A 22444-nucleotide genomic window follows, 5' to 3' on the forward strand; every position below is an offset into this window, starting at 1 on the left:
TTCTTTGTGAGGCATTGGAAAACCTCAGCACACGGAGTCCATGCAACTTGTGACATGTTAAATATATTTTTACTCATGAACTTGAAATAGGCTTGCAATTACGAAGGGGTTGAATACTTGACTCAAGACACTTCAGCTTTTCATTTATGAATGTTGGACCATGGTGCTTGCCTACGGAGCTGTGAGGGGAACGGCACCTCAGTACCTCCAGGCTCTGATCAGGCCCTACACCCAAATAAGGGCACTACGTTCATCCACCTCTGGCCTGCTCACCTCCCTACCACTGAGGAAGTACAGTTCCCGCTCAGCCCAGTCAAAACTGTTCGCTGCTCTGGCTCCCCAATGGTGGAACAAACTCCCTCACGACACCAGGACAGCGGAGTCAATCACCACCTTCCGGAGACACCTGAAACCCCACCTCTTTAAGGAATACCTAGGATAGGATAAAGTAATCCTTCTCACCCCCCTCCCCCCCCTTAAAATATTTAGATGCACTATTGTAAAGTGGCTGTTCCAATGGATGTCATAAGGTGAATGCACCAATTTGTAAGTCGCTCTGGATAAGAGCGTCTGCTAAATGACTTAAATGTAAATGTAATGTAAAAATGCCCCATAATGCATTGTGTGTAGGCCAGTGACTTTTTATTGCCTGTAAACACAACAAAAGTAGAACAAGCTAAGGGGTGTGCATACTTTGAAGGCACTGTAGCTATCCAACCGTTTCCAATCGCAATAATCTCTGCACGGTGTCAGGTAGGGTAGGCTATGCACCAAACGGCCAAACCTTACTTGAAAAAGTGAAGAAAGTGGCTGTACTGATGTCAGAGCAAACCAGTCTCTGGTAAATGAATGCTTGGTTACATGAAATGTTAGTTTGGCTGCACATAATACATCACAAGAAAGCCCTTAGCTGGTATGCTTTATTAATAGAGAAATAATGATGTACATAGGCCTACAGAGTAATGGTTGTATTGAAGGTTGGTTGTGACTGAACTTCAAGGGCTGGTTCCCTGGACACAGATTAAACTATTGAGATTCTGTATTGAACATGCTTTTTAGTCCAGAAGGCCTGATCTGTATCCGGGAAATTGTGCATAAATGACAATATAAATAAAGTAAAAATAAATGAGTAAAGTCTGTATTTGAGTCAGATTTCCCAATAGAAACAACCTTTTATGCTGCAGGAAATTACCTCAGTAGATATTCCAATTTATATCATTTCAGTTTTCCCTTCATGATGGAGATAAATCAAACAGCATTTGATAATCTATACTCAAACAAGAATACAATCTCATTTTTGATGAATGTGGATTGTGTTGTCAAGAGATGTACAAAAATAAGTAAATGAAAGAAAATACCAAGCTAAATATCACATTGAGGAATGTTACCCGTTTAAAGTGTATTTTGTTTTACATAAACCTAGAAATTTCATAAAATATATATTTTTGATGATACATAATATAAGGCATTCCAGTACAAAAACAGAAAGCTAATTTAGAGTATTTATTCCCTTTCTGACCATGGCTATACAGAATCAAAGTTTGGATTTGGGAAGTTCAGATTTGATGGGTTATTGGGATCGAAATCTTCGTCATCCGCAAAATCCTCTGGGTCTAGGTCCGCCTCAAACATCCTCTGTAACAAACCATCCACGGTTTTGTATCCTGGGAGGAAGCAGGCAGAAAGCTGAGGTCAGTACAGATGGTTAAAAGGGAAAGTCATATTCAGGTAGACTACTACCTGAACTTGTCTAACAAAAACACAGATTTTCATTTTCCTATTGAAAAAAATGGTTTTTGATAACCTTTTTCAGGGTAGTAAATCATAATTCATCACATACTGTATAACTAGGATGATTCTATGATTGTGAATTCAGTACATCAGAATACACAACACATTATAAGCAGCCATAATATTTGAAAGTGCATGAATTGCCATATGCATATATTCCATACACGTTAATAGATTTCCAAGGTATAAAATGTATCATACCACCATACAGGTGATTCAGACAGTAATGCAATGAATTCTCCTCAAAGCTTACTTTTACAGGCGATCTTGAACATGAGTGCAGGTTTTTCCTTGGTCGACTCAGAGTTGCCCATATCATTGTCGTTCGTTTCCATGGCATCCACCAAGTTTCCATCCAGTTTCTCTCTGATTGGCACAAAGAGAAAGCACAATATAAATCAAGATAAACATGGCTGTTCAGGAGGATACATCATTACAGAACGTTCTGAAATGTTTTGCATAGACTGAGCAGCTATGATTGTCATGTTGAATAGGAAATCATATCAATTCATCACATTTATATCTGGAACACTGAATATTTCACCTCACTGAACATCCGAGTCTGCCACATCTACTGGCCAATAAGCAATTAGCAATAATATAATAATAATAATAATAATAAATGCCATTTAGCAGACGCTTTTATCCAAAGCGACTTACAGTCATGTGTGCATACATTCTACGTATGGGTGGTCCCGGGGATCGAACCCACTACCCTGGCGTTACAAGCGCCATGCTCTACCAACTGAGCTACACAGGACCACGCAAACCCTTTATTTTAAGGCAGTGCATCATGAATTACTGTATGTGGTTTAGCTTGGGACATGACTCATGGCTACAGAAAATGATGCGTGCTACACTTTCACCCCTCTAACTCAATACAAAATAGAGCCCACCCCATGGCATAAAAAAAATATTCTTCTTTAATTGCAAAACTATCAGGCACTTACTGTTTGACACCCAATTGCAGTTCCTCAATTTTCTTTTCCAGAGAAGATTGTAGGTTACTTTGGTCTACGGTGTACTCCACGAAGAAGGCTTCCAGGACGAAAGCAATGAAAATACTGGTGGGAAAAAAAGCATGCGATACTCAATTCTCAAAGAGTGAGTTATCAAATAGCAAGTCATAGGCACTCCTCCAGCTCTGAAACTATTACATGGGTATAAGCAATATGGCGGACATTCCTCCAAGCCAATCAAAAGACAAAGCAAAGTTACTACCATATTGCTTAAACTTGTCTAATCCTTTTAGATCTACAGTATTGCCTGGGGGGGGGGGGGATTTGTAATTCAGCAATAGAGTATCATTAAGAAGTCTGTTTGGTTCTCAGTATTTCAAAGGAGACTTGTTCTTACTTGATAATGATGATGACAACTACAATGTGGAAGAGGACAAAGAACATCCTGGCTGAGATGTGAGTGACCGCAGTGAAACCGCTGGACAGCAGTGAGACCAACATTAAAGAAAATAATAAAATAGTAACAATACTTCACTGAGTGGTCAAGTTAGCCTGGCAACTTTGAGAAACACTGAGAAATTACCCAGTTGTCTGGATCCAAAAATAAGCTATGAAGACTGTTTACTAAAGAAAAAGGATAGGTTATAGTGCAATTTCATCTCATTTTTAACCCTCTACACACTAACCTACTGTAAAGTTTTAGTCAGTGACCACTACTTACTGTACATTTCAATTCAAGATTTCTATCTTGGAGCAACATTTTCACAAGAGTACATAAAAAGTATTGGTTTTAGCTTAATATCTGTATTTTCCCAAGCTTTGAAAAGGATATCATGCCACTGGTTGACCACGGTGAGTTCCAGTAACAGGATAAAAGAGGAAACAACGTTGTTAAAGTTGTTCTTGCAGTAGTTGTGCTTGGCGAACACTGAGTTTTTGAGCAGAGGGTTTCCACAGAATGCCTTATCCGGATCAGTGGAGTTTGCCTCGAAAAAGCGTATTTTCCCTTTGAACAGCTCCATTCCCACCATGGCAAATATGTAATAGACCACCTGAAAAATATATGGAACAACTATGCAGTCAATCAATCGGTTGCAACACAGGATTACATAGAGGGATATTTCACTCCAATCAATTGTCTGATGTTGTCAGCCATCATAATACAGTGTAATTTAAATATGAGTCAATGACCAAAACCATCTAATTTGTAGATCCAGCTGTATGGCATAATCAAAAATGAACAGAAGAGATAAGCACCACAATTGTAGTCCTTATCTTTTCCATTAATTTAGGGTTGAGGCATATAGCTGAATATACATAGCTGATAGATTGGGAAGGTGATTCATCTTGAACTTTGAAATCATCGGATATCCCTTACAAGCGTCAATCTCATGAGCTTAGTTCAACTGAACCCAAAATACAAGCTTATTTTACTCCAATGTTTGTAAACAAAGTAGATGTAAAACACCATATAGGCTCAAAACATGGTTACAACTATAATTACAATTTCATGGATGGTCAGTCCTTGCATCCATAGCTTTGTCTATGAATTTGAAAGTGGTTACATTTCTCCAGCCCCATCCCTCAGCCTTTTAGTGAAACAGTGGAGGGGAGTACACTTTGGTATCGTTTCAACTCCTGATTGGCACTTTAAGCTCAATATACAGGAATAGAGTCACACTTAGAGTCCATAAATATCATTAATAAACGCAATAACTTCTTGGTGTAATTTAACTGCACACTAACAACTTACGACAATGAGCTGTCCGAAGGTGAGTATCGTTGGTCCAATCTTGATGAGGGTGTTGATGATGGCACGGAACCTGAGGGGAGAAAGAACATCAGGAAGAGGTCCAAGTCTACGAATGAGAATATCAAAATCAACCATATCTGACTTCTATAGGTCTTTCTGCAAAATCATTTTGTCACAGTAGCTACTAGCAGTTAAGGGAAACGGTTTGATAATGTTTTACATCTTAAGTTTGAAGCACACACACACACACACACACACAAACAGACACTGCTCATACAGGAAAAGGAAGTCCTTGACCTCCTAACCTTTTGATGTTGTCCACCACTCGTATGAGCCTCAAGATGCGCAGGATGAACACAATGTCCAGGATCTGACGGCTGGTGTAGCCTCCAGCTGGGACAAAACACATGAACATCACAACATGAACGCCAGGCAGACACGGAGGGCTAAATTCTTTTACATGCATGTGTTCTACGCTGCAAGTTAGTGGAGGGTACCATCGACAGCATAAAGAAAAAAATACAAAGACAATAAACAGCATCCCAAGTCAACATAGGAAGCAGTTGTTTGATTTATAGCGCTTTTCAACAAGCTCCTCAAAGTAGGAAAAACCTCATCCATCGCCAATGTATGCCACCCACTACCAATGTCATTATATACTATACTGATTTTTCAATCATTTAATTGATGAGTCTCTATCAGAAGTCATCAATTAAAAAAAAAACATGAATAATGTACCATTTTATCTTTCATTGTACTTTTGCTCATTTTCAAAAATGAAACATAACGATGACCACTCATTCAATAGGTTTAAAATAATACATGAAAAGGTCAAAGACCTATGGGCAACAGAAACAATAGGATGACTCCAACAAACAAACGAGAGGGTTACTATAGGTGACCTTCCACTCCTGCTCCCCAGGGCCAGCACAGCGTTGAAATAACGTAAAACCTCAATGTTAGCTCAATGTCAACAGCAGCCAGCATTAACAATGAGCCGCCATCAGAGGGTGGCTCATGAGGAACAGCAAACCGCAGACAAAAATGGACAGTTAAGTTGGATATTGTATTTGCCTTAATATAAACAATGACAGTAAAAGTTCTCAAATGCCATAGTGGTCTACAATCGGAAATGTAGGCACACTGCTGCTGAGCCCTTAATAAAGAAAATAACAAAGAAATAATAAATGTACTGTTTGTGAGTAAAGAGTGGAAGTCATCGATAACACAATGTGCTAGATTTAAAGACGTATATTGGGCTAGTTTCCCCGGACACAGATTATGCCTAATCCTGGAATAAAAAGCATGCTCAATGGAGAATCTAATGGAATTCCCGTTTCCCTTCCCGAACACAGATTTAGGTTTTACTTACATAATTTCAGTGCTGAATTGATGATCATAGCAATCAAGGCAGTGATGACAATGATGGTGTCAAACCTGTGTGCATAGTGGTGAGGAAGATATTACTACACAAGTACTTCAACCGAAGCTGAAACGGTCTCCTTTCATTGCAGTTCAATCATCATATACCTAATCAGCTAGTACCACTTAAGTACGCAATCCTTGGTCACAGAATTAGGGATGCTGCATCTACATGGCGTAAGGGGAACATAAAACTTCTAATATTGAGCAGACCTGGGTTGAAATGGTACTGGTTTTTTTCCTTTCAACTTTTGCCGTTCCTGATTGAGCTTGCCTGACACAATGGAAGTCAAAAATGTGCAGACCCTCAAAACGCTCAAAGTATGTGACCCGACTGCCCTCGACCAGCACAAAAACATCATGTGGCGGACTGCAATAGCGTCGAATAGTCCCCGCGATATGCAAATGTTCAGGGAAGTCAGGAACCAATACACGCAGTCAGTCAGGAAAGCTAAGGTCAGCTTCTTCAGGCAGAAGTTTGCATCCTGTAGCTCCAACTCCAAAAAGTTCTGGGACACTGAAGTCCATGGAGAACAAGAGCACCTCCTCCCAGCTGCCCACCGCACTGAGGCTAGGTAACACAGTCACCACCGATAAATCCATGATTATCGAAAACTTCAACAAGCATTTCTCAACGGCTGGCCATGCCTTCTGCCTGGCTACTCCAACCTCGGCCAACAGCTCCGCAGCTCCTCGCCCAAGCCTCCAGGTTCTCCTTTACCCAAATCCAGATAGCAGATGTCCTAAAAGAGGTGCAAAACCTGGACCTGTATAAATCAGCTGGGCTTGACAATCTGGACCCTCTATTTCTGAAACAAACAGGTCACTGACCATCTCGAATCCCACCGTACCTTCTCTGCTGTGCAATCTGGTTTCCGAGCCGGTCACGGGTGCACCTCAGCCACACTCAAGGTACTAAACAATATCATAACCGCCATCGATAAAAGACAGTACTGTGCAGCCATCTTCATCGACCTTGCCAAGGCTTTCGACTCTGTCAATCACCATATTCTTATCGGCAGACTCAGTAGCCTCGGTTTTTCGGATGACTGCCTTGCCTGGTTCACCAATTACTTTGCAGACAGAGTTCAGTGTGTCAAATCGGAGGGCATGCTGTCCGGTCCTCTGGCAGTCTCTATGGGGGTGCCACAGGGTTCAATTCTCGGGCCGACTCTTTTCTCTGTATATATCAATGATGTTGCTCTTGCTGCGGGCGATTCCCTGATCCACCTCTACGCAGACGACACCATTCTATATACTTCCGGCCCGTCCTTGGACACTGTGCTATCTAACCTCCAAACGAGCTTCAATGCCATACAACACTCCGTCCGTGGTCTCCAACTGCTCTTAAACGCTAGCAAAACCAAATGCATGCTTTTCAACCGATCGCTGCCGGCACCCGCATGCCCAACTAGCATCACCACCCTGGATGGTTCCGAAATTGAATGTGTGAATATCTATAAGTACCTAGGTGTCTGGCTAGACTGTAAACTCTCCTTCCAGACTCATATCAAACATCTCCAATCGAAAATCAAATCAAGAGTCGGCTTTCTATTCCGCAACAAAGCCTCCTTCACTCACGCCGCCAAACTTACCCTAGTAAAACTGACTATCCTACCGATCCTCGACTTCGGCGATGTCATCTACAAAATCGCTTCCAACACTCTATTCAGCAAACTGGATGCAGTTTATCACAGTGCCATCCGTTTTGTCACTAAAGCACCTTATACCACCCACCACTGCGACTTGTATGCTCTAGTCGGCTGGCCCTCGCTACATATTCGTCACCAGACCCACTGGCTCCAGGTCATCTACAAGTCCATGCTAGGTAAAGCTCCGCCTTATCTCAGTTCACTGGTCATGATGGCTACACCCATCTGTAGCACGCGCTCCAGCAGGTGTATCTCACTGATCATCCCTAAAGCCAACACCTCATTTGGCCGCCTTTCGTTCCAGTACTCTGCTGCCTGTGACTGGAACGAATTGCAAAAATCGCTGAAGTTGGAGACTTTTACCTCCCTCACCAACTTCAAACATCTGCTATCTGAGCAGCTAACCGATCGCTGCAGCTGTACATAGTCTATTGGTAAATAGCCACCCATTTTCACCTACCTCATCCCCATACTGTTTTTATTTATTTACTTTTCTGCTCTTTTGCACACCAATATCTCTACCTGTACATGACCATCTGATCATTTATCACTCCAGTGTTAATCTGCAAAATTGTAATTATTCGCCTACCTCCTCATGCCTTTTGCACACAATGTATATAGACTCCCCTTTTTTTCTACTGTGTTATTGACTTGTTAATTGTTTACTCCATGTGTAACTCTGTGTTGTCTGTTCACACTGCTATGCTTTATCTTGGCCAGGTCGCAGTTGCAAATGAGAACTTGTTCTCAACTAGCCTACCTGGTTAAATAAAGGTGAAATAACATTTTAAATTAAAAACAAAATTATACTATGTATACTACTACTGGCAACACAAGGGGTTGGTTTCCCAGATTAAGATTGAGTTGTGTCCTGGATTAAAAAGCAAGCTCAATGCGATTCTTCAGTAAGGATGCTTTTTAGTCCAGGACTAGGCTTAAATCACTGCCCGCGTAACCGGAAAAAAATGTTTGGGCTTCTCACCAATTCCAGAACTGGTGTCTGGAGAAGAAGGCACGCGGTTCGAAGCTGTACAGTTTGAGGAGGATCTCTAGGAGATAGAGAACCAGGAAAGCCCACTCTACGTTGGCTATCAACGGGTCCTCCTCATCCAGGCCGATGAACACAGCGTTAACCAGGATGATCAGGTCATAGGTGTACATGAACGCCCTGGTTATCACACACACACACACACACACACACACACACACACACACACACACACACACACACAAAGAAATACAGTGCCTTGTGGAATAAGTCAAAGGGTCTGAATACTTTCCCATTTTGTTACGTTACAGCCGTATTCTAAAATGGATTAAATACATAAAAATCCTCAATCTACACACAATACCCCATAAAGACAAAGCAAAAAAATAGGTTTTTAGAAATGTTTGCACATTTATTAAAAATTTAAAACAGAAATACCTTATTTATGAGACTATGAGACTCGAAATTGAGCTCAGGTGCATCCTGTTTCCATTCATCATCCTTGAGATGTTCCTACAACTTGATTAGAGTCCACCTGTGATAAATTTAATTGATTGGACAAGATTTGGAAAACTTCTGCCTATATAAAAAGTCCCACAGTTGACAGTCAAAGGAAATTGTCCGTAGAGCTCTGAGACAGGATTGTGTCGAGGCACAGATCTGGAGAAGGGGCCCAAAAAATGTTTGCTGCACTGAATGTCCTCAAAAACACAGTGGCCTCCATCATTCTTAAAATGGAAGAAGTTATATACCACTAAGACTCTTCCTAGAGCTGGCCGCCCAGCCAAACTGGGCAATCGGGGGAGAAGGGCATTCGTCAGGTAAGTGACCGAGAACCCGATGGTCACGCTGACAGAGCTCTAGAGTTCCTCTGTGGAGATGAGAGAACTTTCCAGAAGGACAACCATCTCTGCAGCACGCCACCTAGCAGGCCTTTATGGTAGTGGCCAGAAGGAAGCCACTCCTCCGTAAAAAGCACATGACAGCCTGCTTGGAGTTTGCCAAAAGGCACCTAAAGACTCTCAGAGCATGAGAAACAAGATTCTCTGGTCTGATGAAACCAAAATTCAACTCTTTGGTCTGAATGAGTCTGGAGGAAACCTGGCATCATCCCTACGGTGAAGCAGGGTGGTGGCAGCATCATGCTGTAGGGGTGTTTTTCAGTGGCAGGGACTGGGAGACTAGTCAGGATCGAAGCAAAGATTAACAGAGCAAAGTAGAGAGATCCTTGATGAAAACCTTCTCCAGGGCACTCAGGACATCTCTGGAGAGACCTGAAAATAGCTGTGCAGCTATGCTCCCCATCTAACCTGACAGAGCTTGAGAAGAATGGGAGAAACTCCCCAAATACAGGTGTGCCATGCTTGTAGTGGCATACCCAAGAAGACTCAAGATTCCGATTGCTGACAAAGGTGCTTCAACAAAGTACTGAGTAAAGAGTCAGAATTCTTATGTAAAATATGATACGTTATTTACATTTAATAAATTAGCAAACATTTCTAAAAACCTGTCTTTGCCTTGTCATTATGGGGTATTATGTGTAGATTGAAGAAAACAAAACAATTGAATACATTTTAGAGTAAGGCTGTAACCTAACACAATGTGGAAAAGGTCAAGGGGTCTCAATACTTTCTGAAGGCACTGTCTACTTTCAGATACTTTCACACGCTCCCCCAAACCTCTTCCCTGTACGTCTGCTGAGTAACATCTACACTCATTGGCTGCACTCACTTGTGCTGGACCATGCGGCAGACAAGACGACTGGGGGAGGAGAGATAGAGAGAGGGGAGCCATGTCTTGAGGGGGTGAGGCCGTGACTTCATCATGATCACCTGGATGTTCAGGAGGTCCGCAAGCTGAACAAATGCCACTTTCCCTGCACAGGTGGATGGAAGGATTAAATTAATTAAGGCTTCAGCTCAAAGCAGGTGCTGCATTGGTCATCTTGGGTAACACTAACACATCTTGGGTCACGTTCCCGGGTAACTACATTGCAGGCATTGCATTGCATGAACCAATGGTTGTGTACCATGTCAGTGACTGGGAATTTGGGCTTCAAATGGCTACATCATATGATGTGGATGTTAGCTGATATATTAAACACCTATCCAGGTCCATCTGCATGTAACACAGCTTTGGGTGGGTCTCTGTGTGAAGTAGACTCCAACCACTCACCTATGCAGCCTTTGTTGTTGTCGTCGGAGACGCTCCACAGCAGCTCCCTGTGGGCGTTGCTGATGTCCGGCTGGACCAACCGCACAAGCTGGTTCCAACAGGCCTGGCTTACCACAGGCTCCTCCTCTCCCTTCCTCTCCTGCAGCACACCGAAGGCACGCACCATCTTGTGCCTCTTGGCCCTGACGAGCATCCGTACTTCTTCCTGATTGGGTACATAGGATAGGAGTAGGATGAAGTCGCCTGTAGACCCTGATCTTGTCTCAGTCTAGCATTTTCCCCACAAATGGTTGAGGTTAGGTAAGACACCAAGCTGCCTTAATCTACAGAGCCAGGAGATAGGAGCCATTCCATCTCACACAAGCCAAGGCTACTTACATTTTAAAAGTCACCAATATTGAATTTCAGAATAAACACATAAAAGCACTCAAAATAGCTACAACCTATCAAAGTTATGTGACGTTCAACTCTCTCATTCAGACACACTCTACACAAAATGAAACAAACCATATCAGAACCAACAAAAGGAGTAAATCTGCTAAGAAATTGCTTATATCATTGTCTTGTCCGCCCACTCTACCTTCAGGTACTTTTTGTAGTTGTTGTACACGACCGCCAGGAACACTGACATGAAGATGTAGGTGTTGATGAGGATATAGGTGATGAAGAACACGGCAAAGTAAATGCTGAAGTTGTACGCTGGCATCCTACGTAGGGAAAAAAAAGATTTGGCCACGTGTCTATATATTAAAGATTAAACAATTAAATGACTTGTGACATTTTACAGTTTAGGTATTTTGCAGACGCTCTTATCCAGAGCGACTAACAACCAGTGTATTCAACTTCAGTCGGCAAAACCCAATTCGTATCACCATCATTGCAAGTATAATCTACTCCCAGCAAAATTGTTGTAGGTTTATTAGGTACACCACCCTTTCACGGAAATGGTTCGCTCCTACAGACAGGGAGTCACATGGCCGTGGCTTGCTAAATCAAGCAGGCAGAAACATTCAGTTACTGTTCGATTGAACATTAGAATGGCAAAACGAGTGACTTAAGCGCCTTTGAACGTGGTATTATCGTCAGTTCTAGGTGCGACGGTTCCTGTATCGCAGAAATGTCCGTCCTCCTGGGCTTTTCATGAGCGACAGTGTCTAAGGTTTACCAAGAATGGTGCATCCAGCCACCAACAGGTAAATAACGGAGCAGTACAACAGTGGTGTGCAGAACGGCATCTTGAGAACGCACAACTTGTCAGTCTTTGACACAGATGGGCTTATGCAGCAGAAGGCAACACGATGTTCCATTCCTATCAACTAAAAACAAAAATAAGCAGTTCCAGTGGGCACGCGATCGACAACACTGGACAATTGAGTGGAAAAACATTGGCTGGTCCAACGACTCAAGGTTCCTGTTGCATCATGTTGGTGGCAGAGTCACGATTTGTCCTAGGCAGCATGGGTCCAAGGCTCAATCCTGCTTGGTTTCAAAGGTATGGGCTGGTGGTGGTGGGGTAATGTTTTCCTGGTACACGTTAGGTCCCTTGAACAACATTTCCATGCCTCAAAGAATTCAGGCTGTTCTGGAGGCAAAGTGGGATCCGACACAGTACTATATGGGTGTCCCTAATAAACTGGCCACTGTGTGTATATAGAAAGGGGCATGCCAAAAGGCAACTTCGCACTTAAAGTTGTACAAATCAAGTCATACAGTTAAAGCTGGAATCTTTAAATGCTACATCCATTTTCTGACTTATAAATTAATGATAAATACCAATTGATTCTTAAAGAATAACTGATAAATGCCTGATGAGCTCAGTCCAACTGTCATACTCCATCAGAACCCAAAATATAAGCTTGTTTACAAACATTGGAGTAAAAACAATGTAAACAAACACTGTCTAGCCTCATAACACGGTTAAAACTATAATTTGTGATATAGTGGATGGTCATCCCTTGCATCCATATCTCTGTCTATGAATTTGGCAGTGTTTACATTTCTCCAAGCCCACCTCTATCTAAGCTTTTTACCAAAACAGAGGTGGGGTGCCAGCTTTGTTATTTTTTCAGTTAAGGATTCTAGCTTTAAAAAGAATTCAAATCTTACTAGACTTCATAACAAAAGATAAATTCATAATAAAATCATAAGGAATAAGTTTGGATAATGTACCCAGGGTACTCACATGATATCCGGGCTGTTGGCAGTCGTGACTAGGACATAGAGATCAAATACAATCTCCAGATAGTTGGTGAAATAGGGGCGTCCCTCTATTGTTTTAAGGCCCCTAGGGAGGAAGCAGCAGCACAAATGTGGTTTGCATTATGTCCAACAACAATGCCCCCCCCCCCCACGGTAGTTTTCAGTGCAACTTTATGAAGTGCTACGCATTTGGTAGTACTTCTTTGCTTGCCAACTAGACCAGACCAGCATGGGTGCAGGCTTTTGTTCCAAGCCAGCATGAACATGCCTGATTCAACTAATAAAATACTTGATAGAATAGGAGTTGAATCAAACTTGTTAACCCTAGTTCTGTTTTTTAATTTCTTATTTTTTAAGTAAAAATAGTTTTTGCTTCCCAACCCCATATGTGGGTCAAATATGACCTGTATGTATTTCCTATGGAATCCACTGCATTGCACTCGTCAAACTGACTTTTCTTTGTTACAACAATAAAAACTAAGTAATTCCTAAAATGTATTAAATATCTTGTGTTTAAATGTTCATTAATCACCGTTTTAATTTCTCCTTTTTAACTCATTGAGTAAAAACAGTTTCATAAGGAGGATCATAAGAAAGTTGACAGACATACAGTTGAAGTCAGAAGTTTACATACACCTTAGCAAAATACATTTAAACTCAGTTTTTCACAATTCCTGACATTCAATCCCTGTTTTAGGTCAGTTATGATCACCACTTTATTTTAAGAATGTGAAATGTCAGAATAATAGGAGAGAATGAGTTATTTCAGCTTTCATTTCTTTCATCACATTCCCAGTGGGTCAGAAGTTTACATACACTCAATTAGTATTTGGTAGCATCACCTTTAAATTGTTTATCTTGGGTCAAACATTTCAGGTAGCCTTCCACAAGCTTCCCACAATAAGTTAAGTGAATTTTGGCCCATTCCTCCTGAAAGAGCTGGTGTAACTGAGTCAAGTTTGTAGGCCTCCTTGCTCGCACACTTTTTCTGCTCTGCCGGGATGGTTGTTGGGATGGTGTTCTTCGACTTGCAATCCTGCCCCTTTTTCCTCCAAACATAGCGATGGCCATTATGGCCAAACAGTTCTATTTTTGTTTCATCAGACCAGAGGACATTTCTCAAAAAAGTATGATCTTTGTCCCCATGTGCAGTTGCAAACTGTAGTCTGTCTTTTTTTATGGCGGTCTTGGAGCAGTGGCTTCTTCCTTGCTGAGTGGCGTTTCAGGTTATGTCGATAGAGGACTTGTTTTACTGTGGATATAGATACTTTTGTACCCGTTTCCTCCAGCATCTTCACAAGGTCCTTTGCTGTGGTTCTGGGATTGATTTGCACTTTTCACACCAAAGCACGTTCATCTCTAGGAGACAGAACGTGTCTCCTTCCTGAGCGGTATGACAGCTGTGTGGTCCCATGGTGTTTATACTTGCGTACTATTGTTTGTACAGATGAATGTGGCGTTGGAAATTGCTCCCAAGGACGAACAAGACTTGTGGAGGTCTACAATTTTTCTAAGCTCTTGGCTTATTTCTTTTGATTTTCCCATGATGACAAGCAAAGAGGCACTGAGTTTGAAGGTAGGCCTTGAAATGCATCCACAGGTTCACCTCCAATGGACTCAAATGATGTCAATTAGCCTTCTAGAAGCTTCTAAAGCCATGACATCATTTTCTGGAATTTTCCAAACTGTTTAAAGACAGTCAACTTAGTGTATGTAATCTTCTGACCCACTGGAATTGTGATACAGTGAATTATAAGTGAAATAATCTGTCTAAACAAATGTTGGAAAAAGTAGATGTCCTAACCAACTTGCCAAAACTATAGTTTGTTAACAACACATTTGTGAAGTGGTTGAAAAATGAGTTTTAATGACTCCAACCTAAGTGCATGTAAACTTCTGACTTCAACTGTACAATCAAAATGGTTTTACAGATGCTGGATGAGGAAGCCATTTGTGCCTCGGACTCAGAAGTATCCAATTCAGATGGCACAGACTATGTGCCTGTGGGCAAAGTTGGAATTGTGGATGCACCTGGTAGTCCAGCTGTCCTAGAAGATTCTACAGATGGGCAGGACTCCTCCTCTGAGGTGAGTGAGTAAAAAGGGGTCTTACTGGAGTGAACACCCCCCCCCCCTCTCCACACCCGCACACACACACCACACACAAACACACACAAAAGGCATAATATCCTGAGGAGCTGCCCAGAGCATGTGCCGGGGTCAACAGTTGTGTCACCAAAAGTTGCCTGGGAGTTGTTTATTAGTGACAACATCATTGAGGAGGTCCTAAAGTGTACAAATTTAGAAGGACGGAGAAGAGCGATAGCAAAAGGGACAGAGTGGAGAGAAGTCGACAAAGAAGAACTAAAGGCCTTTATTGGTTTAACCCTCCTTTCCGGCATGGAGAACAGGTGGGATGTCTCAACAAGGAAGCTATTTTTGGCCACCATGTCGGTTCGGAAGATGAGGATATCCGTCGCTACCGGAGGCTTGATGACAAGAGGAACAGAGTGGTCAGAGAGGCAACGGACCACCTGGCAGCCTTCCGGTATGTGGGGACCTTTTCCTAACAAACTGTAGAGGAAGGTTCATCCCCAGCGATTGCATCACAGTGGATGAGCAGTTTTCCTCCAGACGTGACGCTTGGCATTCCATCCAATATTGGTTTCATCAGACCAGAGAATCTTGTTTCTCATGTCTGAGAGTCCTTTAGGTGCCAATTTGGCAAACTCCAAGCGGGCTGTCATGTGCCTTTTACTGAGGAGTGGCTTCCATCTGGCCACTACCATAAAAGGCCTGATTGGTGGAGTGCTGCAGAGATGGTTGGAAGGTTCTCCCATCTCCACAGATGAACTGAGGCAATGGAAAGCTGTGGGGTGATGAAAGAGAGCCATGCCACCACCACTCAGAGCAGCCAGGGCCAGAAGAGGTGCCAGCTCTGCCCAAGCGCAAAGGATAGAAAAGTCAGCTGCTGGTGTTCTCAGTGCAACACACCTGTCTGCAAAGAGCACAGTCACATGCTTGTTGTTTGTAATAAATGCATGGACTAAGACAGCATAAGAAAGCATCACACACGCAAACTTTGTTCCTTTTAGGAACACTTTTAGTGTTGTCATTTATATTGATGAACTTTGGATTTTCAAATAAATGTTTTGAAATATTACAAAACATGCTTAAGGTGGTTTTATTTTGTTCTTCACATTAAAAGGTTGAATGTGAAACTTTGATTGTAAGAACGATTGTAAGAACAATATGTTCATATTTTCAATAGCCGTCATGGAATTTCATAATATGTTATCATTGGAATGTGTATCAAACTGTTGAAGAGCAGTTAAAAACGTCTAAAATAATAAAAAGGCCCAAATCATCACTCAAAACAATTATGTTCCACAAAATTGATCATATTTTAGACCCATGTGTATCAAACACAGATATTACAGAATCGGGTCATTTTGACCTGGCATGTGCATTCTTTGGGCGCCATGTTTACTATGCATCCCAGGGTTAATGCTTGGCTGGAATAAAGGCCTGCATTCAGACTAGGCCTCTGCAGACAAAATGGTCACCCCTGTCCGAGATTTTACAATGCTGGCAGACATGCCTATATGACTACAATTCCTGACTTACCTTTTTCCAAAGAGTTTGAGGGCCATGAGTGAGAACATGAGCACACTGAACATGAAGAGCAGGAAGACATAGAGGATCTGAGGCAGAGCGTTCCGGATGCTTCTGAACGCTCTCCGGAGCTAGAAGAAAGAAAAGAGAATGTGAGTGACAGAAAGGGGATACCTAGTCAGTTGTACAACTGAATGCATTAAACCGAAATGTGTCTTCCGCATTTAACCCAACCCTTCTGAATCAGGGGGAAGATGTGTGTGACAGACAGACTTTACCTGTCTTCCCTCAGTGATATTGACCAGTAGGAGGGGCCTCAGTACCCGCGACCAGCGGACAGCGTAGAAACCACTAGCTTTTAACGCCCCATAAATGATCATGTCAACAAGAGAGAGCTGAGGAGGAGAATAATGTCAATTATTACCCCGTTTCTTTAATTGTATTGAGAGTAGTTATTCAAAGTTGTATGCTTCTAACGACTCCTGGAGACCAAAGTAAATTGTATAGATTTAGTGTGGCAATTGTATTGTAGCCATATTGTTTCCATCTATCCAATCCTGAAGCGGGTGAGTGTAATGGCTTGTGGTCGATTTACAATTCAGCATTTTGGATTATTTCAGAGCAATTCTCAAACTTCCTAAATTGGAGCCCAGCGTTGGAAGTTGGAATTGGGTCTAGCTTCCAGCAGCATGACGGCTTGAATTTAGATCAATTCCAACATTGGGCTCCACTTTTCCACACACTGCTCAATCAAGAGTCAACACCACCCCAGTCATGCAATTTACATTGAAATATGTTTTACCACCTATATCTATCTCTATCAATACATGTTTGCATACATGGTCAATACAGGAGTTAGCGGTGTCCAACATTGCATTCAAAATGAGTCATTTGTTTATTCTGAATCAAACTGAGTCATAGTGTTAACACTAGGAAGTAACTAGGAGTTGAGAATCCCTGACACAGGGAAACTTCAGGCTAAAGGTTGTTTCACAACAGTGTGCAAAGCACTTCTCAGCACATTCTCAACTTGTCATACAGTTCCTTCAAATGCTGCTACACTGACAAGTCACTGTCAGTAAACGATTTCTTTCAACGACCCAAGACTAATAAATGTTAGCAATACCATGCTTTTGGGTTTGATTCCAGTATTGTTCATATATACAGAATATGTATAAGCTGTCGCCGGATAAAAATAATTCTAATAAATTACAATTTATTATTCCGGTACCTGTACCTACACAGAGATATGCACACTGAATCAAAAGCACTGGATCACAATGACCCTAGTGTTCGTGTCTTGTGAGGAGAGGTAGGAGAGAGCAGAGCAGACAAGGCATTTCCAATGTAGTAGTTGGACAAATAAAGTTGTATTGTACTATATTGTATTCCACTAAAGAACATGAGGGTAATACGCACTCCCTAAACTTGAGTACACCAGGACTGGGCTGAAAAATAATACAGATAAGAAATATGAGGTCTGCGGAATATTGCTGTTCCCCTGTGCTTTATTCCTGCACCTAAAAATAATTCCATTATTTGAGTTGCGCCTACCAAAATGATGGCAAAGATGCAGATGTTCTTGGGGTCTTTCCAAAACCTTTCCCGGGGAATGACTTTGGCGTAGTGCACGAGCCGAGCAGTGAAGGCTGCCAGACACACAAGCTCGATCACTGAGGTAACCTGAAGGAGACAAAAACAATGTGTGCCTGCTATCAATTCAGTAAAAGATTGCATATGTACAACCAATTGTTAGCAATTCAACCCAGTTTGACCAGGTGTTCATTTGGTGCAAACAAGGGAAAAAATGCTTTGAAACAGGGGGGGCTACGTGACCTTGTCCAATGAGAACATTTCAGTTTCAGACCATTTCTGCAATGTGCCCTAGGCCTAATAAACACGACCCTGGTACTCTCATCACAAAACAGAGGTCACACACAGTGCTACACATAATACAACTGTGGATATATTTAAAACATGAAAAGAGCAATAAAACAAGCCTAAAGACACAGGGTTATTAGTAAGGATTTCAAGAGACAATAATTCCTGCATACTGCTTGGAATGTTTCATTATCTCTGTCCCAAAACATTGGCATTTTAAAAGACTGAGAATTACACCATGTTGAGAGGAATATCATTATGGATATCTACCCATATTGGCAGAGGGACAACTGCTGGGTCTTCAAAGATGGCCAAAGCCAGGTCCACTAGGATGAAGGCATACACCAGGATCTGCAACCCCCAATGGTTATAGAGCAGGTACAATCTGTGGAAGAAAAGCAACAACCAGAATCCATATTTCAACGTAATTATCCAATATCTTCAAACATAGATAGTCAGAGAGAGGGTTGTCTTTTTTTTTTCGTCTGTTCCTCACACACACAAATATGGCCTATGATAGCAGGACTACCGCTAATGCTATCCTTAAGCTACAAGTGACAAGATTCTATCTATTTGTATTTATTCTAATACATGCTCTGTCTATTTCGATAAATTCAACCAGTTGAATGCTCTGGCAACTATAACCTAACATCATTAAACATAACCATCTCTACCTACCTTATAGCTTGAGGTGTTGTGTCAAAAAAGATGTTCCTGTTATACTGGGCGTCTGACACGTACACTGCTGCAAGGTCAAAATCCTGGAACACCCCCACAGACAATAAAAACAGCCAGTGAATACTCTACGCAAATAAAACCTTTGGTATATCATAGCCATATCTAGATAATACAAAACAGTAGTGTCTATAGGTTTATTATATGTATAAAGTGTCTCAAGGTAGGAATGCTGATCTAGGACCAGCACCCACCTGTCCATGTAAAAAAGTAAAACTGTGATTCCAAGTCAGCACGACCACTCGAAGACACTTGAAAAATAGAGGCGCTGGATGAAAAATGAAGTGTGTGATCCAACTGGTCAAGTCATGCAATTGGTACAATATATGATCATATGAATCCATGGGATCCTTGATATCAGTAAAGCATTAGAGCAAATAGGGACATTGACTATGCATTATGTACATAGGCTGACAAGTGTCAAGGCAACACTATCAACTGAAGATAATTAAGTAACGTTAGTGTGTAATGAACCAAAATTCAAATTAAGGGGAAAAGGCTCCGCCCAATATAGGCAAACACACATGTTGATGACATGTATAATATAAACGTTAAAGGAAAACACGCGTGGTGTGTTGGCTGTGACAAAACGCATTATTGCCAGGCCAGTAAGAGAGCCTAAAGTTGGTGCATGACTATTTCATGCATTATCATCATGATTAAAAAAAATAAAAAAATATTTCAAAAAAAATACAGCCTATAGTAGCCCAGGGCAACTTTATAAACTATGCACATACCGTACTCTGCACGAACGCAAAAAAACAATCATGTGATCAGACAATGACAGAAAGAAAATACTATATAATGTATCGACATGGAAATGTAACGGAGCACCGATAGGTGATACGTCAGCAATATCCTACAAAATATCACTTACACCCTTTGTCTTTCTGTTCCCAGTTTCAGATGCATTTCCACTGTTTCTTATCCCCTTTCCATTTTCCGGCGCCTCTTCTGGAGTGATTTCCTTTTTATCTGGTTCAGACATTGTTTTTAGCATTACATTCCCCTTGAAAATGTACTTTTCTCCTCTTTCGTAGGCCTAGATAAACTATTCGCTCCCGTTAAGTTAGCAGGATATCCCGTGATTGAGTTGGGAGTCGTCCCCCCCAAAAATTGTTATAACTCCTGTTTTCTTGCACGTTACTGCGTCTGCTACATATACGTTCCTCAAATATCACACATTCTTGTCGAATTGAAGGCATGCTAACATTTTAACCTACTGTCGTAATCGGAGGATGGAATAGCATACTGTCTTGTTTTAATGATAACAGAAAGATTGTGAAATGAATACTTATGCCAGGATTTTTTATCTGTCATGTGACAAGTTTAGCGGAAATAGCGGAGGAGAGACGAACGCGCTGGAAGGAAACGTTATGGCATAAATAGAGTTGCCAGAATGTGAGAACTCTTGTGATGTGAGAACTTAAGGTTCGTACAGCACTCGTATTAGAGAAAACATGATGCCATACACAGTGTACAAAACATTAGGAACACCTGCTCTTTCTATGACAGACTGACCAGATGCACCTGGGGGTGATACTAAATCCAGGTGAAAGCTATGATCCCTTATTGATGGCACCTGTTAAATCCACTTCAATTAGTGAAGATGACGTGGAGGAGACAGGTTAAATAAGGATTTTTAAGCCTTGAGGTACTGGCGTGTGGATGTGTGCCATTCAGAGGGTGAATTGGCAAGACAAAACATTTAAGTGCCTTTGAACGGTGTATGTTAGTCATAGCTGCAGAAGCATCTGGGCATTGTTGCCAACTCCTCAGTAAGGAAAGTAGCTATTGGCTGTCCTGTAAATCACTAAATTACGTCATTGCCTAATTTGCATAATTTGCCATGTGCATGTAATTGTGATGGATGCTGTAGAGAGGAATAACGTCGTGGGAGAGACAAAAAGTGAGTAAAAAACACCCTAAATATGTTTAGAACTACAAATGAACTTCTGTCGATTCTTGGGACCGGCAAAAGAGACTCTCTATGCCAGAGTTACTTAGTTTTTTATTTAGTCATTTTCTTAATTTGGTTGGGTTTTTAACCATATGGTCCACTTAGGAGCCTACAACAATTCACAGTAAAACACATTTTTAACCATAACAATTTTTTACATTTGTTTGTATACAATCTAAATGGACCAAAAAGAGACAATGTAATAAAATAAATGGCAATGTGAGAGAATTATGGTAACTAGTCTGGCCCTAATTCAGGTTATTTATTCAAAATATGTTTTAATGTAAGCCAGGGCGGGATCAACCAGCGGTCTGGATATGGAGGGGGTGAACATCTCTTGTTCTGACTGCAAAGCTGGGAGGGACTGCTGCGTGAGGACTGGGCCACCTGTGAGTGCTTTGGGATTGGGCCCACGGCAACACTCGCTGAGAAGAGTAAGAACGTTATGTGCTTTCACGTCATGGTCTCCAATAACACCAGAAAAAGTCGCTAGATTTGTCGCTAGTCGCTTTTTAAACAATTTGTTGATAGAGGTGTCTGAATAGTCGCTAAACTGGCAACACTGCACCTGGGGGTGATACTTTCACAAAAGTAGTGCACTGGGCTTTTAATGGTCCTGCATTAGCAGTCCGATATGTGCCAGTGTGAGCAAAAAAATCCCAAACTATGATGGTAATAGATGCCAGGAGCTCCATTTGGGGTGTGTCAAGAACTGCAACGCTCCTGGGTTTTCCATGCTTAATAGTTTCCCGAGTGTATCAACAATGGTCCACCACCCAAAGAACAACCAACTTGGCTCAACTGTGGGAAGCATTGGAGTCAACATGGGCCAGCATCCCTAAAACGTTGATCATTCATGCTTTCCTTTGCTTTTGGTAACATTAGCCATGTTTCCATCAAACCATTTTATTTTCCAGACATTTTGTATTTATTTTTATACAATTTTAGGCGCCTTATTTATACGCTTGTGACATGATGGTCGGTGCTTGACTTGCAAATAAAGTAAAATAGAAATGTAACCAGGTAGGGTTTATCTACTAAGCATGGACTGACAGTGAATTTTTTTTGTGCAGTTCAGAGTGGACTTGATTTCAACATTCCCAAGATTTTTGGTCTGTACCAAATGTGACTCATTTCAGGAAACTATGCATGTCACTCCTTGACAGGGGAACCATTTGAACGTTTTTTTTTTTGGGGGGGCACATATTCCTTCTAGAACATGTGATCTTCATGTGCCTTATTAAAAATGTGTATTTACAGATGGTCTACAATTGTTAAATTATGAGCCTAGTCAGTTTAGCCACAGAGAATGTCA

General features: G+C 41.6%; 1 protein-coding gene across 1 annotated transcript; it reads right to left on the reverse strand.

Annotated features, from left to right (window-relative positions):
- Window positions 1-904: 904 nt before the first annotated feature.
- Window positions 905-20644, reverse strand: tpcn3 (two pore segment channel 3). Its single transcript, XM_046312198.1, has 19 exons — window positions 20047-20644; window positions 19113-19195; window positions 18705-18819; window positions 18108-18236; window positions 16832-16948; window positions 16566-16684; window positions 12923-13024; window positions 11321-11447; window positions 10741-10945; window positions 10297-10441; window positions 8560-8745; window positions 5876-5940; window positions 4809-4896; window positions 4504-4573; window positions 3583-3802; window positions 3148-3238; window positions 2742-2855; window positions 2045-2157; window positions 905-1664 (listed from the first exon to the last, which is right to left on the reverse strand). The coding sequence occupies exons 1-19, from the start codon at window positions 20167-20169 to the stop codon at window positions 1525-1527; spliced, it is 2352 nt and encodes a 783-aa protein (XP_046168154.1). The 5' UTR covers window positions 20170-20644; the 3' UTR covers window positions 905-1524.
- Window positions 20645-22444: the final 1800 nt, after the last annotated feature.

This window comes from Oncorhynchus gorbuscha, linkage group LG18 (assembly GCF_021184085.1).
Source record: "Oncorhynchus gorbuscha isolate QuinsamMale2020 ecotype Even-year linkage group LG18, OgorEven_v1.0, whole genome shotgun sequence".
NCBI classification, from domain to species: Eukaryota; Metazoa; Chordata; class Actinopteri; order Salmoniformes; family Salmonidae; genus Oncorhynchus; species Oncorhynchus gorbuscha.